Genomic DNA, 18704 nt, shown 5'->3' on the forward strand with positions numbered 1-18704 from the left:
GCAGCCGTGGAGCCCCAGCCCTAGCTGTGGCCGGGGAGTTCTGGCCCCAGCTGCAGAGCTCCAGCCTCAGCCACGGAGCCAGACAGCTCTGGAGCCCCAGCCCCAGAGCCAGGTGGCTGCAGAGTTCTGCACCGGCTACAGAGCTCTGGCCCTAGCCGCAGAGCAAGACGGCTATGGAGCTCTGCTCTGGCTGTGGAGCTCCAGCTGTGGCACTCCAGTCTTGGCAGCAGCAGGACTGGTGGCATTGAGAGAGCCCTGGGGGACTGAGGCAGCAGTGGGGTTAAGTTGGTGCCCTAACCCGGTGGCAGCCTGGGTAAGGAGAAGAGGGACCTCCCCAGTTTGGCATATCCCCTCGTTTGGGGGTGCCAGCGACTATTCGGCTGAGCAATTCTTTACTTTGTGATGTTGTGAAAAATCACTTGGGGCCAAATTTTAGAGTCTAAATGTAGTCTGTTAAAGCTAGATGTCAGGTAACTAATTACTGATTAAAACTAGAGGCCTCCAGTACCCAGCCTGATTTTTAATTTAAGTATTTTTAATACTTTTCAAAGTGGGAGGGATGTTCTCTGTTGGACTGTGGTTAAGATTCTTCTAAGGGGAAGGAGGGGTTTTTGGAGAGCTACAAGTTAAGGCCTCACTTGGAAAGAGATGTATGGCAGCTGTTAAATATGTTTATATTTTCTGAAGAAGTAACATGAAGACTGGAACACCTTTGACTTCATTGTAGTGCGTCAGTGTGTTGATCCTGTCAGGCAATGTTGGCCGCTGATATTTTTCTCTTTCCTATGTTTGTGTATAGGAGGAGAATTGCTATATGCAGTAGACTACACCGTTTCTGTATTGGTATAAACAATGTACAGAAATAAATCTTATCAGTTTAGTTTTTGTAACTTCTTTTTCTCTGCTAAACTTTGTTCTGGAATTTCTGCTGTTGGTGTTGAGGGAGAGGGGCCTGTATTAGGTTAGTTTTGTTATATCCGTTTCCTCCCCCCCCCCCCCCCCCCCCCCTCCAGCATTAATATGTTGTGGCTGAGTTTTGTTTTCTGTACTATAGCAGTCTTGTCTGGGCAGCTGATGTTGAGAATCTGGAGAGGCTGAAAGGAATCTGTCTTCAAAGGTTCATTATTCATTGCTGCATGTCAATCAAAAGGGAAAAGTTCCGTTTAGATTTTAATTTGTGATGTACTCAATTAATTTAAAAATAGCTTTGCAAATTTAGCCTTTAGAACATTGAAAACCTTGTCCACTTGCCTGAGCATAGTGGAGTTTTTTTTAAATACTTTAAGGACTGACTGTTAAAACTCATACTCTTTTTAGGTTTCTTCTTTCAGCAGCCAAGCAGTTATGTGAAACAGATGCTGATTGTGTACTATTCCTTTTGTTTAGCTGAAGGAATACTCCTCCTTGTAGTGGAAGGTGGGGCATGTTTGTACTATGCTAGTTACCTCCTGGAGCTGCTTATACAGCCAGGTTTGTGTTTCTCTGTTTCTGTAGAATTATACAAATAAAATGTTATTTACATCATATAGAAAACACAGCCACTTGCATATTGTCGGTTCTTGGTCTCGTTAATTCTTCATCATTCTCTAGTATTTACTTGGGATTGCGCAAAGCTTGCAGTACTCTGTTGCAGACATTTTCCATTTATCAAACACTCCTTTTTAGATTCTTAAAAACAATAAAAAAGTGAATTAACATGTTAAATTTTCTGATTATTTGACTCCTGGTGTATCCTGACTTCTTGCATCATGTAAATGAACAGAATAGTTTTGTATTTTTGCATTGAATCTGATTTTTTTTAAAATCTAATTTCTCAGTTTTTTGTTTTAAAAATAAGATTCTGAATCAGTAAGAAAATCAGTGGAGACTATAAAATCACAAATACTTGAAAAGCCATTCTTCCTTCGTTTGCCTGCCAAGTTCAGTGTCCAGAGTTAAGTTTCCCTTTTGACATGGCAAATGTGTAATTCTTTTAGTTAAATTTCAAGGTAATAAGTTTTGAATTTGAGTAAATATCTAATCAAAGAAACAGATTCTATCTACTCAATAAATTTTTACATACCCTTCTTGAGTCTCTGGGTTAAGGTATTTTTACTGTGCAAATATAAATAGTCTTTTCTCACTTAACTTAGGCACACCATGAAGTAGAGGAGTTGGAGGTCCAACATACCCCTAGCATGGTATTATAAGCAGGAACTGCACCTGATTGAATTTGAAATGTGGGAGATGGGAGAATGAAGATGTGTGAAGAGACTGGAAAAATGTCAAGGCAGAAGCTGAGTTTGGCTGCTTAAAATTTTTAAAAAATGAATTTGGTGATGGATTAAACTGAGTTCCTGGGTTTATCCGAAGTACAGTTACTACAGGGGAACACCAATGCCAAGCTCCTTTTTATTGTCTGACCAAGAAGCTTTATTCAGAATTTGAAGACACCATGTTTAGAGTGATAGTAATTTAGTCAGTGTGATCCTTTGGTTATTGGCTTCATGATATTACCAAAATTAGTGCTAGTTATTGCTGGCCTCTGAGACATCAATACTTACAGGGAATTAAATCAGGATTATAAACCCATTTCAGAATAATCACATCTAATTAAGGTTTATATCATGTAGTCATGTAAGTTTGGAGACCAGAAGAAGCAAATATCCTCTTTTAATTCACCATACTGTAAAGTGAGGGTTGAAAACTGTGGTCAAATATTTATAATTTCTGGACTGGGATGGATTTGAAGGATTAATTAGAGGTGGAAAGTTCTAGGCCTTTTTCAATTCCTCTTGATTGTCAAATTGTGGCTGAAGACGGTTTTCACTATTGGCAAATTCTAAACCTCTTCCAGCAATGGTTCAACGCAAGTCTTGCACCACATTTCTGGAGTTCTGCTCCTTGCTTCATCTGTGTGTTTTTCAGGAAATATCTCAGTGAAATCATAGAGCTTTGAAATATTGTGGCCATTCAAGAAATGAAGTTGAGATGTAGTAACAAATTTTAGATAGAGGACCGGCAAGAGTTTTTACAATAAGATTACATGGCTGATTTAATTTTGGAAGTTCATTTGTTGTTTACTCCTTATTGACAATGAAGGAGTATGAAGGAGAGGTTTGAGGAACAGTAAAGAATGAGTAGCTTGTTGAATTATAATTAAGAGGCTATTCCATGTGTAGGAAGCAGTTTAGAAAAAGTAATTGCTATAGAAGATGTGGATCAATCAAGGCGAACATCATCAGAGGATATAGGAGATGAGTACTACTACAAGAATAGATTGAAACATTGAGGATGGAGTTATGCTTTTTTAAGAAAGTACAAGAATTTCTTAACTGTTGAATGATCAAGTCTGCTAGGATGCTCATTGCTTGAAAATCCCAAATTCTTTAACATTGCATCCTTATCGGTGTACACTAGGAGGAGATTATATCAACTTTAATGGTCTATAATGGTTTCCTGGTCAATTTCTAGGAACTTGTTCCTAAATCACAAAATACATGTACTTAAATTTCCTAAAAAGTACTCAAGCCACCCATTACATTACCAGGCTGGGTGGTCCTGTATCACAAGTGGTGTTTGGCAGCATTGAAGGTTAAGTGTTAAAGACTATTTACTGTTGTTTGGCAAACCCTGATCCTTCTTTGAAAGGCTTCCACTTCTCATGGTATTTTGTCCTACAACATATTGTGGAGCTTTTTCTATGCCCGGGATGTTCTTACATCCTCTTCATCTTGGCTATAATGGCCAGAGCAGGCCTAACCTAATAATCTCTGTTTCTTCTGACTTCCTGCAGCAGTGAGACAGAATCCTTGCAACTGTCCACTTCTCTGAAAACTGTGAAACTTTGCTAGTCTTGGAACTCAAAGATGAGGGGCAAGGGAAATGATACTGTTGGCAACCATAAGAATGGATTTTATAGGAGCTATGTAAGTTTCTTCACCATCAAGAGCTTGCTTAACATAGGGGAGATTTAAGACCATGTTAGACCATATCAAGCAGCTGCAAGCTCAACTAAAAACATCTGAAACAGTATGTGTCTTGCTTTTGTGTCATAGGCTCATAGAACTGGAAGGGACCTCGAGAGTTCATCGAGTCAAGTCCCTGCCCTCATGGCAGGTCCCAGAATCATCTAAACCATCCCTGCTCTTGAATATCTCCAGAGATGGAGATTCCACAACCTTCCTAGGCAATTTATTCCAGCGTTTAAACACCCTGACAGTTAGAAAGTTTTTCCTAATGTCCAACCTAAATTTCACTTGCTGAAGTTTAAGCTCATTGCTTTTTGTCCTATTCTCAGAGGCCAAGGAAAACAATGTTTCTCCCCCCTATTTGTGACACTCTTTTAGATACTTAAAAACTGGTATCATGTCCCCTCTCAGTCTTCTCCTTTCCAAACTAAAGCCCAGTTCTTTTAGTCTTCCCTCATAGCTCATGTTGTCTAGACCTTTAAGCATTCCTGTTGCTTTTCTCTGGACTTTCTCCAATTTCTCCACATCTTTCTTGAAATGTGGTTCCCAGAACTGGACATAGTACTCCAACTGAGATCTAATCATATGACTTCCTGCATGTGCAAGGCTGGAGGAGACCTTGATAGATCACGCAGTGCATCTCCCTGTGCAGAGGCAGGACAAAGTATATCGAGATCATCCTTAACATATATGACGGATAAGAGGAGTGCTGGCCGACACTCGGTGACTAAAGGGTTAAACTCCGGTAGCTAGCAAGAGTGTTGGCAGGGGGCCAGACGAGCCAATGGGATACAGCGCTGAAATTTGAATTGGATACAGATATCTGGTCTGCTCTTCCTTTGTTGGATTCTAAGTTAAGGGCTGGAGGGAGAGATTCAGTAATCAGAATTACCATGCCTATAAGAAACATTGGACATGGGAGTGAACTGGGTCTTGAAGTATGGATCAGCATGGATCATGAGGAGAGGGGAACAAGTATATTTAGTCATGATCAGGGTATTTTTCTTTTTGGTTATTTGGTTAAACTTCTTTGTGTGAACCTATGACTTCTCTCCGCTATTCACTATCTAGCATTATCTCGGTGTTTTAATTTGTTTCACTTACTTGCTAAGTGTTACAGAGCAACTACGTATGCTTTATCAAGTATATCTTTTTATTTTGCTAATAAAATCACCCTTTTTAAGATGTTGATTTGAGTCTTGTGTCCTGGAAAGAATCATGAGGTCTGTGTGTGTGTATGCATGCTTCTAAGAGGTCAGCTATCAGAGACTGCAGTTGTTTTCTCTTTGTTTTCAAGTGCTCTTGTGGTAAAGGAGCTTCTCCCTCTAGAGGAAGTCTAAGTGCTTTCTTCCTGGGCTCAAGAAGAAAGGGGTTTTTCTTTTATTTCACTTGGTGGTGGCAGCTACCCCCAAAAAAGTCAGTGAATCTGACTCTGGGGGAGTTTTTGTAAGCAGACTCTATAGAGGCAAGGTATTTAAGGTCTCTGGTGGGCCCCATCTTCTGGACTCAGAGTGCCTTGTTCTTAAAAACCTCTGACAGGACTCCACAACCTCCAGTGATAGCATATTACATATCCTTATAGTTGGAAAGTTTTTTCTAATACCGAACCTAAATCTCCCTTGCTGCAGCTTAAGCTGATTATTTTATGTACTACCTTTAGTGGAACACTTGATCACTGTCCTATTTATAATAGCCCTTACCAAATTTGATGTCTTCTAGTCTTTTTCTCCCAAGACTAAATATTCCCTCAGTGTGCCAGATTTCACCTGCACGCCATGCAAATCTTTGTATTTATACAGGAAACATCAACTAAATGTAATTCCACAAAGACAAAAACGAGGTGCTATGCTTAGGGAGGGGAAAAAACAAATACAGAATGGGGGATAACTGGTTGGTGGTAGCAACACTGTGGACAAGGATATGGGAGTTGTGATGAATCACAACCTAACATAAGTCCGCAAAGCAATGCTCTTGTGGGGAAAAAAGGCAAATGTAATTTTTGGTTGCATTAACAAAGGTATAGTATGCAAGCCAGGAAAAGTGATAGTATAACTCTACTAAGTACTGGTTAGGCTTCAGCTGGAGTACTGTGTCCAATCTTTGGTTACCAATGTATAGAGAGTGTGTAGAGACATGGGAAAGGATCCAAAGGCAAGTGAGAGAGATAATCAAAGGCAAGGAAGGATGAAGGAAGTATGCGTGCGTGTGCATGTGCATGTGCGTGCGTGCGCTTACTTTGGGAAAAGAGACTCAAGGTTTATGGACTCTCAAAGAGACTTGCTTCCACATAAATGTCCTAGAACTTAGCAATTTGCCTAGTTTTCACAACATTCCGACCTCTGCAAACTAGCTGCTCATCATGGGAGGTGGTGTCTGTCACCAAATCTCATCAGTGGTTCTACATCTACCTGGCTTGCAGAACATAGATAGGAAATTCTTAGACAACCACAAATAGGTTGTTAAGGGCTCTGCCCTCTTCCATAAGTGGAAATAACCAACTATGGGTCTGTCCACTATAGATCAGAATGAGAAATATCTATGTTTTGTTCAAGGAGGGTGGAGGGTGAACAGAGCTTTCATGGGTATAACCCACTACTTAAGCTCATCTGAAGAAGTAGGTTTTGCCCATGAAAGCTCAAACTGTATATATTTTTGTTAGTCTCTAAGTTGCCACAGGACTACTCATTGTTTTTAAAGTTATAGACTAACATGGCTACCCCTCTGAGACCTTTAAGCACAGAACACTGAGAGCCAGGACATGCTGTAAACAAACTTTATTGGACCATAGGAAATGTCTTGGTACTAAAATCAGGCTAGACCCTGGATGTTGCCAGACGTGCATGTGCCGGACTAGAGAGGTTCAACCTGTGCTGCAAGGTGAGGCAGAAGCAGTGTTTTGTAATGTTCACAACAGTAGTGAACAGCTGAGTGGAGTCTATGCTTACTGGGATTTGACGTGTGGCTGTACCACTCTTTTGGAAAAAAAAAGGTAGAAAATGTTATGGGTTCCATTTGAAATCGGGGGAGAGAGGGAAAACATTTCATCATGGGACATTGAAGCCATAGTCCCAGTCCCCTCTGTGAGAACATTTTGGTCTCATGAGGCATTGATGCAAGTGCTGCCAGTGAGGAAGTTCTCCACTGACACAAGGAATGTGATATGGCTATGTGGCAACAGCTTACTACTGCAGCAGCTAGATGTTGACTTAACTGTCTTTATTGTAGGGTATGTCTACACTTGCACACTCTTTCGAGAGAGACATGCAAATGAAGACATTCGAAATTGCAAAGGAAGCTGGGATTTAAATATCCCATGCTTCATTTGCATATTCGCATTATGGCACTATTTCGAAATAGCGCTATTTCGAAATAACAGACGCTGTTAAGACAGGGTTATTTTGAGAGAAAACCCTTCTCTTGAAATAACCCTTATTCCTCTCATAATGAGGTTTACCAGTTATTTCGAGAGAAGGGTTTTCTATCAAAATAACCGCATCTTAACAGCGTCTGTTATTTTGAAATAGCGCCATAAAGCGAATATGCAAATAAAGCGTGAGATATTTAAATCCCGGCTTCATTTGCAATTTCAAATGTCTTCATTTGCATCCTTCTCTCAAAAAAGGGTGTAAGTGTAAATATACCTGTAGATATGCCTTCTGAATGTTTCCTTCTGGGGAAAAGTCTGATTTATCCCCGTGACATCTAGTACACAGCTGCGGTGGTGCCACCTAAATTGCAATGCTAGGAGAAGGCAACATCAATCTGTTAGTATGAAGAAGCCAGGAAGCAGAAGTCTTGGGAATCTTTATCCAGAAATAAACTCAAGAAAGGAAAGGCTGAAGAGTGGTGGAGGTAGGCAAGTGCATAGTATAGGCCAGCATGTAATGTAAAACTCATGTCTCAGGTTCCCGTTCTGTGTCCTCTCTGCTCCTGGTCACACAAATATTAGCTCAGAAAGATTGCACTGATTTTTTTGTGGCAACTCAGTATACCTGGAAATGACACTGAAGGGCATGTGGAAAAGTTGCAGTGCTTTGCAACACTGAATCCCTTTGCAAGCAGAGCAAAATGATTTATGAGATGTTGATATGGAACAGTAATAGTGTTTCAGTATAACCACACTTTCCATCAACATGCTGTGCAACCTATATTCTTCCTAAAATATGGGAAAATCATAGAGGCAACAGTGCAGAGTGGCAGGTGAGAGATTTTTAAACTGGCTCGCCGCATAGACTGGCACCCACCTACCATCCTGTGTTGCTGCCTCTGTATCGGTATCCAGTGTATTGATTCTGCTTCTTTTATCAGAGGCAGCAGTGCTGGGTGGCAGGTGGCTCCCCTGCGTGCTTTTGATTTAAAATTGTATCAGCAAGCTGGAACTGAGCCAGGCTGCTAGTATGAGTTTTAAATGCAGAGTACGTGGAGGAAGGTGTCATGGTTAACTAGGATCATTAACCAATAATGGTTTAACTGATAAACAAATTGCTTATCCAACTAGCCACTAACATCCCTACCCCGAGCTACTTCCCCCTCCCCCTGAGGCCTGTAGAGCATCTTGTACTCGTACTGTTGTTCTCTTTTAATGATTGTCCCAGACTGATGAGAAGGATTAGTACATGCCTCTAAGAACTTGTACTCAGACTGGTAACAGGACTGAGATTTTGTTGCTGGAGGTCCAATCATATAGTGTTCTGCTGAAGGGGGTGGAGCTCTTGGGGGGCATTACATGTTGACAGCGCAGACTGTGTCAGACATTTCTGTGTCAATTGTTTTCATGGAACCATTCCACTAATTAAATATACAATTACAAAATAAATCCTAGTCTTTGTTTTTTATTTTTAAATAATCAATTTTTTTCAGGGTAGCATCGGACAGTTGCATGGCACTTCACTTATATTAGAAAATCAGATCCCTTCCACAGAAAGTGTACAAATGAATGAAACAGAACACGTTAGTACAACAGAATGCCTGTTTACAAACTGAAACAAAAAACAGGACTAGACTAACACGGCTACATCTCTATTACTGTTTACAAACTAATTGCTGTTGAAAAGTTCATACAATTGACAGTATATATGGTGCCTAAGTTACAGTATGGTACACTGCATCACTTTATTCTTGTTCTTTAAACTACCCACTGAAAAGTGACTTCCAGTGCATTGGAATGAAAAGAGATTGATTTGTTCTTCATCAACATCACTCTCATGTGTGTATTTTCTTCTCCCTTGGGAAGAATTGTTCTTAAACCTGGTCATTTATAGATTGGTGCTCATAACATCAGAATTATCCTGGAATGATGGGTGCACTCACCTCTTGTGAGTGCTTTCTGTCGGCTAGGTGCGAAACTGCATAGCACACACGTTGCTCATGATGCCTCTTGTTGGCTGTTGCCCTTGTTAGATGGGTCTTCAGTGGCTTAGCCCTCCAGCTATGTCACTCATTTAATGGATGGATGCTTTTTGGGGAAAAAGGTCCAGCAGGGCTCCCCTCCCCCCCCCCCCCCCCGTTCCCTTGATAATGTCTATAGCCCTATCTCTGGGCTAGCTCTCAGTTACTTCTGCGAAAGCTGTAAGTCTATGCCTGACCTATTACAGAACAATGTTCCTTCTGCTTTCTCCTTGGAGACTTTGTCTTCATTGTTCTTATTGCCGCATCTGTCTGGCCAGGCCACTCCAAGTTCAGTCCCTCTCTGAGGTAACACAGTTCAACAAAGGCTTGGCCCTCTGCAGGGTCTTCAACCCCAGCCTTGGGCCTGTTTAACCTCCCAGAGCTTGAACTTTTAATGAAGTGTCTTATTCCCTTCTTGGGGCTTAGGATTTTGCCTGTGATGGGAGGAGGGTCGGGGGACCCATGCCTGCCCACTACTCAGGATCCCAACCCAGGGACCTTGTAGACAGCAGGCACATAATGTTCCTTTACTTGGTTGCTGCTGCTGTTCCCTGGGCTGTTTAGTCACTCAGTGCCATCACCTTCTTGGGTTCTCTGTGTTCCCTGCTTGAGCAGGAACTCTCCCAGCCCTCCTTGCTGGGAGTGTTCTGTCCTATCAAGCATCAACTTTCCCACGTCTCCTTGACTGAAGAGTTTGTCCGCCTTCCAGGACTTCCTCATCCTTCTGTTCCCAGACAGGATCTGACCTACTCAGGCCCTAAAACTCCTTTTAACTTAGCTTGCTGCACTGTGGCTGCTTCCCTGAAGCCTTTCTAGGCAGTCCTGAAGGACATACCATCATTGCCCCTTTTCTGGGTCACGGTGTGGTAGGCCCATAAGGCCTCCAGCAGGGGGACTCAAAGGGATCAGTAGACACAGTCACAGGATGAGACTCTCGAGCTGCGGTAAGAGGATCAAGTGGAAAAAGAAGAAAAGGGAGCATTATTTGTAAGTGGAAAGCTGTGGGAATCGGTGGCACTGAAACAGGCTTAGAGATTGATGGTTAGCTAATTAAGAGGAAACAGCAAAAGGGCAACCCAATTCTGCCCTGATTTAAAAATACTATTCTTGATTTCAGAGGTTTACCCAGAATGTATAGTAGACACAAAAATTGTCCTATTGCTTTAATCCATTCTAAATGATAGTGTTATCTGGTCGGAAAATTTGATATATTTAACTTTCCCTGTTTATTAATTAGTTTTCATTATTGTTTTGAAAGGGGCTGACACTATTAGGAAGTACTGGAGTCGTTACTACCAAGGATCCCAAGGGGTAATATTTGTATTAGACAGTGCCTCCTCAGAAGATGATCTAGAAACGGCGAGGAATGAACTGCATTCTGCTCTTCAGCACCCACAGTTATGTATTCTGCCATTTCTAATACTGGCCAATCATCAAGACAAGCCAGCAGCTCGCTCAGTACAAGAGGTATGTTAATATGGCAGCATTTTGTTGGTCTGCACACTGCAATAGAAAACACATCATTATTCAAGTGCATTTTATGCTGATCACACTATATTTTTAGTCTTCTTGGAGAGCAGAACCTGTAAGAACTGGATATGAATTCTCCTTCTTTCACCTTCTTTTGCTTAAGGGAGAAAAGATGTTTCAGACTGCTTTTACCAAAAGCTATGGGAGAGTGTTTTTTGTTTTGCTTGTTGTTTGTTAGCTATTATTTTTCTCTTGATTTTTGTTTTTAACCTCCTTAGCACTATCCCCATTATCTTAGACTTTGCCATTGCTTAAAGCAATATATAATGCTTGCAACCATGTGTAGCTTTTATGTAAAAGCTTTTTTTATCTGCTACCCACTGATATGGGAGTAAAGTTGTAATTCTTATTCTGAACTCATTAAATCTGTTTTGTATTGCCTAATCTAAGATGTGATATCCTTGCCTAATTTGCAGTGATCACGCAGCAAATCCTATAATTGTTCCAGTCAAATTCAGCACTCAGTAATATTAGCAGTTGTTGAAAAAATGTTTATATTTTAGTTATCTTGTGTACTGTCTTACAGCAACAGTGTCGAGTAATGGTTTTTATTCCCAAACTAAATTTTTAAGAGTGAGTTTATAGTTATACTGAAATGCAACCAGCCGTGCAATCATCTTCTTTGTGTAAGAGAGAGTTAAGGCATTCTGCATGGTAAAAGGTTTGTGACAAGAACTGTTTGTCTTATGAATGATGGTTTTCATTACAATGAAGTCAAATCTGCTTTAGCATTATGTTTGGGTTATTTTGCTGTCATATTAAAAAAAATCTTACTTTTTACATATTATTTTTTCAAAAATAATATAAGCTTCAAGAATATTGATGCAGGCGAATGCAAAAGCCCTTCATCCATACCACTCCAGCTACTATTTGTGCATCATAGTATGTATGTTCATTCTGTACTACTCCAACACTTATGTAACATGTCTTCTCAGTTAGCCAAGTGGAATGGAGAATATGAATGTTGTTTGAGTGAGTGTCAGGCAAATGGTATAGTTTTAAATGTAAACAATGTCTGGGGATGTAATGCCACTTTTAAGATGAAGTGTTGAGAATAAATAAGCCTTAGGTAATTGAAGCTGCACTGTAAAAACACTTGAAATTTATTCAAAAATCAAGCTTTAAGGTACTCTCTGAAATTGGTATTAGTATTTTATATATTAATGGATATCTATAGAAAGATAAACCGAGCCAGACAATCTTACAAGCTCTGGAAGATGTAGTGAGATAATGGCTGATTCAGGTATAGAATTTAGGTGACAACTGAATGAGCGTTTATATGATTGTGGGGCAATATTTTTAATGACTGCCTAATGTTAAGCAACTTATTTCGGTGTACCTGATTATTCAGAAGTGCCAAGAACACTGGATTCAACAGTAAAATGTTTGTTTCCTAAACCCTGTTATCTTTAAAATGGCACCATATCCCCAGGCCAGTTGCCCTCCTTGGCATCACTGGTACCAACTGCCATGCAACAGACTATAACAGCGCTACCACCACTGTCATAGAAGCAGCCATCAGCACTCTTAACACTGCTGGTGACTGCCTCCATACTGAGGCTGTAGCACCATAAAGATTGGTGCCAGCAATTTACTTCCCATGCGGATTTAGCTATCACCTTGGTTCTGAGAACTCTGCTCTTCAGTACCAATGGTACCCCTATCCACTGGGGACCCAGCAGAATATTGACTTCGTCCAGCTCTGTTCCCTCCCTTTCCAGCGATGCTGAAGATGACAAAGTAGTGATCAGTTTTTCATCTACTCTCCAAAGCAGGAACCACAACCACTGCAGTTACCAGTACAAGTATGCCAGCCATTCCCATGGCTTCCACCTATTCCTCTGCTGTCTGCTTGGCTGGAATGGGACCCATGGTCCATGTATAGAGCCCAACAGTCTGCTCCTTCCATGCCCTAAGCAACAGACTCTCAGCCACCTTCACCAGCCATCCAGCCTCCATGTGAAGTGCCCTGATATAACATAGATGATGCCCCTGAGTCAGATACCATGCCCCCTACACACTTGTCATCATCCTCTGCAGATGAAACAGTCATGCCCCACCCTCAGCTGCCTGGGATGTTTTTAAATCTTTTCAAGACCTCTTCAAGAGGGTGGCAGGCTTTCTGGATATTTCACTGGCTGACTTGCCAGAAACCCAGCACAAATTTAACAGACGTTCTCCAAGCATCTCCATCTGCCAAAGTTGCTTCACCTATCAATGAGGCATTATGGATCCTGCCAGGATAATTTGGCAAACTCTAGCAACTATTTCACTCATTTGAAGGGTGGATTGCAAATAAGTCTCAGCAAAGTGAGTGGATTTCTAATTCTCTCATCCAGACCCAAACTCCATAGTAGTTGATGCTGTACATCAGCATGGCAGATACACACAATATAAGACAACACTTTATGACAAAGATTGGAAGAGGCTTGATATATTCAGTATAAAATCACTCAGCCTCATTACAATTCTGTATCTCCAAATATTTAGGTTTGTTGTCTAAAAACACCAATAACCTTTTGAAAAGATGAAAACTTAATTTATCATTTACCAGACGATACAAAAGAACAATATGAAGCCAGAATAACAGAGGGATACCTCATTGCAAAAACAGCCTTACAGACATCACTTGATTCTGCAGACGCTGCAGCCAGATCCTTGGAACAGCAATGCACAGGACACTGTGGCTTCACCTCTCCAGTTTCTCAAAGGAAATACAAAAAACAGTTGATCTTCCATTTGAGGGACAAAGGCCTCAAATCTTTACCCGTAAGGACTCATTGGCAATCTTCAAAACATTAGGCATGTATGTTCTCCAAGCAAGAGAGAAACAAGGCTGATATTACATCTACCATTTCTGCCCAGCTGCCTGTTCCCAGAAACAATGGGAATGCAACCTGCACTGCAGACAAAAGTAGCCATGCAGACACCAAACTCACAAGCAGTCAACATTATTCCAACCCTCACTTCCTGCCAGTCATTTTTGAAATACTGTTCAAGAATTCCATACTACTTTTCCAACAGGACAACCAACAATACCACAGCACTTTTATGGATTGGCTCCTTCCCTATTACCATGTCTGGAGACACATCACAACAGACAAGTGGGTGCTAGCAATAATTCTACAAAGCTATTTTATCCCTTTTCTGTCTAGTCCATCTATCCAGTAACCTTCCCCAGCACTTTTCATTGACCCTTCCCAAGAGATTCTTTTACATCGAGAGAGAGCACCTTCTTGTATTAGGAACAATAGAAGAAGTTTCAGCACAGCAGAAAGAGATGGGATTTTATTCCTGCTCCAAAAAGAGCAATGGATGGTGGCCCATTTTGGATCTATGTCAATTAAACATCCATAAAGCGACAACACTTCAAAATGGCTGTGTTGGTAGACATAGTCCAGCTCTACAGAAAGGAGATTGGATGTTGTCCCTCAATCTATGGGATGCATACTTTCATATTATAATCGATCCATCATACAGGGGATTCCTATGCTTTATCCTCCATGGCCACTATGACCAGTACTGTGTACTATCCTTCAGCCTAGCCATGTGTCTTCTTAAAGGTGCTTCAGAGTTGCACTCTGTGTAGATAAGGAACAGAGGGGCGGTTGACAGCGCACAAAGGTTCAGTGCTCGCTGTGTTGCGTGTGTGTGCCACCACTCAGGGTTCTGCTGCCGTAAATTTCTGATTATATGTGCAGGGCACTGAAACACCTACAGTCGAGCACCCAGAGGAACAACCATCTCGAAGGACATCAGTTACTGCACATGTTTCATGTGGAAGATTTTCATATTTCTACAATGGAAGAAAAACCAGGAAAAAGTATTGATCTTTAACAGTTTATAATACAGATTTTGTGTATAGGATTTTTTATCAACATTGTTTCAATAGTGTAGTAAAATATGTTCAGTCATTTAAACAAGATATTAAGATACTATACTTTAGTTTTTACATAAAGAAGGAAGTTGAATTAACTTTGTTAAAAGTCCCCGTCCCCCCCCACGTTTTCTTATAATCACTTTAATGCTTCAAATATATCATTTTAATACAATGTGGAGTGCATCTTTTTCTTAGGTACACATCCATACTGCACCTTCTATCGATGCTTTTAATAAATGCTGCTACTTGAAAATGCTTATAGATGACATTTTTGCAAAAAATGAGTCTTTATGCTGTTTCTGTATTCTGTAATAAAGCTTATTTAGCTTTACAGTGAGTTTCAGAAGCAGATCCCCTCCTACAGTTGGATATTTGTGGGCATGCCTGCAATTTCAATTAATTTTCTGCTGAATAGTTGACTTTACAGAAGAATAATGGAACACTAATTGAATGAGTATATTGGTTAATTTAAGGTGACAATAAGACATAAAGGCTTATAGGCTTATCAGTCACTTGTTCCCGAGACACTTTATCTGCTTAGTGAATCTAAAATGCAGACATCACACAATGAATTACGTAGCTGTTGAAACAGAGGGATTTACTCCTTCCTTATGAAATTTGTGTTACTTTTAGTAGTGATTTTGGAAAAATCTAAACTAAAGGAGATGGGATGCTGAATTATCATTAGATCATTTCAAAAGGGTAATTTTAAAGTACATTTTAAATTCATATTTAAAAATAAAGGAAATGTAAGTATCCAATAATATGAATGTTTATTTAAACTCTTATCTTGCTCTTAATGCAGTTATACACTAATCTTAAGTATAAGTCATGGAGCAAAGGCAGTAAATTGAGGTTTCTAAGGACAAGTGGAGTCTTGTAGACTGCATAGTTTCCCTTTCTGTAATATACCTAAAAGTACTACTTGCAGTGTAATTAAACAAAATGTTTAAGAATTGAATGATGTACAGTGGAAATTATGAACAAATATTTATCTTCAGCAAAAAATCTTTAAAAAACTGTACAAGAGCCAAGCAATTTCAGCAACAGATGTTTGTTTTATTCACTTTGGGGAGATGAAGTTGCTAGAGACTTCCAACATGTTAAGTTTCCTTTTATTAAACATTTTTCTCCACACACTCCAGACAAAAGCAACCTTGCACAAAGTGAATGTCCATAGTGTTAAAAAGCAAAGCTATGAGAATCTGTAGACTTGTACAGTAGGTCTCTTATATTGAAATGTAATTGTTCCTAATTTGTCTTACATCCCCCACAGGAGAACATACTTAAGTTCTGAAGTTATCTAAGAGATCTGGGGAAATTTTATGAGATAGTAGCCAATAAAAGTAGTCCTGTTTTTCCCTTATTCAGTTGCTAATTGTAGCTGTTTCACTTTCTGGCTTGTACAAATCAAAATTTTCATGAAAAATTGGACATTTCATCATATAAACAATAAATTAAGTTGACATTTTAAAAACAGTTCCTCTCTTTTTGGATTTTCAGCTGTCTGCTTATATGCTATTTATGCCCTTTTGCAATATCAAAGATAGGAACAGACATCTCAGTGTTTTTCAGATAGCTACTGATTGGTTTTAAAAATTAATTGAAACTGAACAATGTGGGAATAAAGACAGAGTATATAGTGCTTCCTGAACCATCAAATAAGTTTCATTAAGATTATATTGTACACATCACAGGATAACCCATCTCTTAAATTAAGATCTCAAGCATTAACTTTATAAATAATTAGTTGCATAGGGATCAGCTTTTACTAATTTTTAACAAACTGCATTGAGAATATGCCTTAATTAGGAAATGTTAACATTTACGGTTTAAAATAATGGAAGATACTTACCTAACACAGTAAGTGGAAGGGTAGTTCAGTAACATAGATATTAAAAATATTGTTAAATAAATTTAAAATTTAATTTAAATAAATTAATAGCCTATATATTTCCAGAGCAGTTTGCTTAGTTAGCATACTCTCCCCCTCCCCCCGTATAAGCCTTATTGGTGAGGGAAGATGTTTATAGTGTTTATTATTTTTGATTATATACAAATGTTCTTGATTGTTCGATTTTCAGATTTTTGTAATTCAGCTCAGAAGTAATAGGATGCTGTGTTTAGTATTTGTCATGCTCTTATCCTCTTTCTGAACTTCTGTGACATCAAAGTTGTTGGTGAAATTGTGTAGTTGCTGTTGCTTCAGTTTTGCCCACCAGAGTTTTGTGGAGAAGCCGTTTCTGTCATGGGAAATGTGTGCCCTTTTGCACCACCTACGGGATGAGGGTGGCTCTACAGGAATACCCTATCTTCCCCCCCCCTCCCTCAAGGAGGGTCTCTCCAACTCCTTCCCACACCTTTATGTTCAGGAAATGTGGCTCAGCCCTCTGGCCGAGTGACAAACAGAACATCACTCTTTCTGGAGTAGCAAAAGTGGAACCAAAAAAGTCCCAACCAACAAAAATGTCCTTCTCTTCAGCCTACCTTCTGAGTGCTGTTTCCCAGCCCCTTTCTTAGGGGCTCACTGTGAAAGTCTTCTTTGGCTCCAGGATAGAGTCCTTTGAGTACAGTTCTTAGCTCCTTTTGGGCTCTCTTCATTGTTTCCATCTGTCTTCCAGGATAGTTCCCATAGAGTTCCCAGCTTCCTATGGACCTTGGCTCAGGTCCTACCACAGGACCTTGCCTGGTCTGTGTATTTCCATTCCTAGACCTATATATCTTTGTAAAAAGTCTGGAAATCCATTAAGCTATCACCCCGCTCTCCTTAATCCCATCCCCCCCCCTTAAACTAGGAAGCAGCTAAGAATTATGATACCGGTAGGTTGGTTCACTCTTTCTGTAAAGTAACCCTGTGCCAGTTACCAAAACGAAAGCTGTACTATGGTAGAAAATATGAAGTAATGAAGCATATAAGAATTTAGGCCAGTTCTTTAGTTATCTGAATGCTGATGTCCTATGCATTTAGATAAACAGTTGACTAATAATGTCAATTGTAAATTGCTAATGTAAATCACTGAAGGTTTCAAGCAGTTTAAATTCTCTTTGTGCAGAATAGTAAAACATTTGATTTGATATATTTACAGAATGGTAATTGTATTATATGAACAGTCTGAAAGTCTGAGTAAATTTTCAAATAATGCACAAATTGGATTTTATTCTTTTGAGTGCTTGCTTATGTCCATTGCAATGTAGGTACCATCTCTGAAAGTTTTCCCCCTCTGTTACCCATCAGGTGTGCTGCTTGGAGTGGAGCCCTCATAGTGCAGTATATAGGAACATTCTGACCCACTGTCCCCTTAGTTCCTACTTACTGCCCATGATGGTCACTGAAACATTGATGGTCTCTTGTGCTTGCAAGTGTTCTGCTCAGTGGACTTCTGTAAATCAAATTGTACATAGTTATTACATTAAATCATAGGGCCACAGTTAAATAGTACAGAAATAGGTTTTCTGCTCTGCTCTAGCTGACCCCATACTCTCAGGGCATGCCTTGATTCCAGGGCTTCAAACATGTGGCATGACACAAACCAATGCTGGTAAGTGGCCCACATGATAGTTGCCTTGAAGAGATGCGTGTGTGGGAGCAGTGTTGTGTCTGTAGGAACCTTAGATCTAGGACCAAGAAGGAGAGGGACAATAGGCTAACGTTCCTCCTGATGGAGGTGGCACTTCATTCCCCATTAGAGCTACAATGTCAGTCAGGAATGTTCAGTGTTGCTGGCAGAGGCGCAGGTGTGTTTCATCTCGCTGGCACACAGAAAATGCAAAAGATTCCTAGTTGCACCATTCTTCCCTGATGCACAAGAAAACAGCCTTGGCACAGACTCCTCAGCACCACTCACCATTGCTGATGCTAAAGAAGAAACAATGCAAGGCTATGAAATACCTACATAGTGCAGAACATCATTGACTGGGTCTGGGAAGGGCACTGTGTAGTCCAGTGCTAGTATTCA

The 18704-nt window shown here is 40.1% G+C and overlaps 1 protein-coding gene across 6 annotated transcripts in view; it reads left to right on the forward strand.

Annotated features, from left to right (window-relative positions):
• ARL15 (ARF like GTPase 15) overlaps positions 1-18704 on the forward strand; it is a 299893-nt gene that overhangs the window by 121478 nt on the left and 159711 nt on the right. For 4 of the 6 annotated variants that reach the window (XR_012904918.2, XM_075932475.2, XM_075932471.2 and 1 more), the window contains 2 exons: positions 1387-1470; positions 10597-10805. Coding sequence is in view for 5 of the 6 variants with exons in the window: in XM_075932475.2 (XP_075788590.1) it covers positions 1387-1470; positions 10597-10805 (293 nt within the window). In the remaining variant the exon portion in view is untranslated. The remainder of the gene's footprint in view (positions 1-1386; positions 1471-10596; positions 10806-18704) is intronic. The other 2 variants (XM_089779394.1, XM_006139539.5) reach the window with 1 other exon arrangement.

Source organism: Pelodiscus sinensis, chromosome 6 (assembly GCF_052426305.1).
Source record: "Pelodiscus sinensis isolate ZL-2025 chromosome 6, ASM5242630v1, whole genome shotgun sequence".
Taxonomy (NCBI): domain Eukaryota; kingdom Metazoa; phylum Chordata; order Testudines; family Trionychidae; genus Pelodiscus; species Pelodiscus sinensis.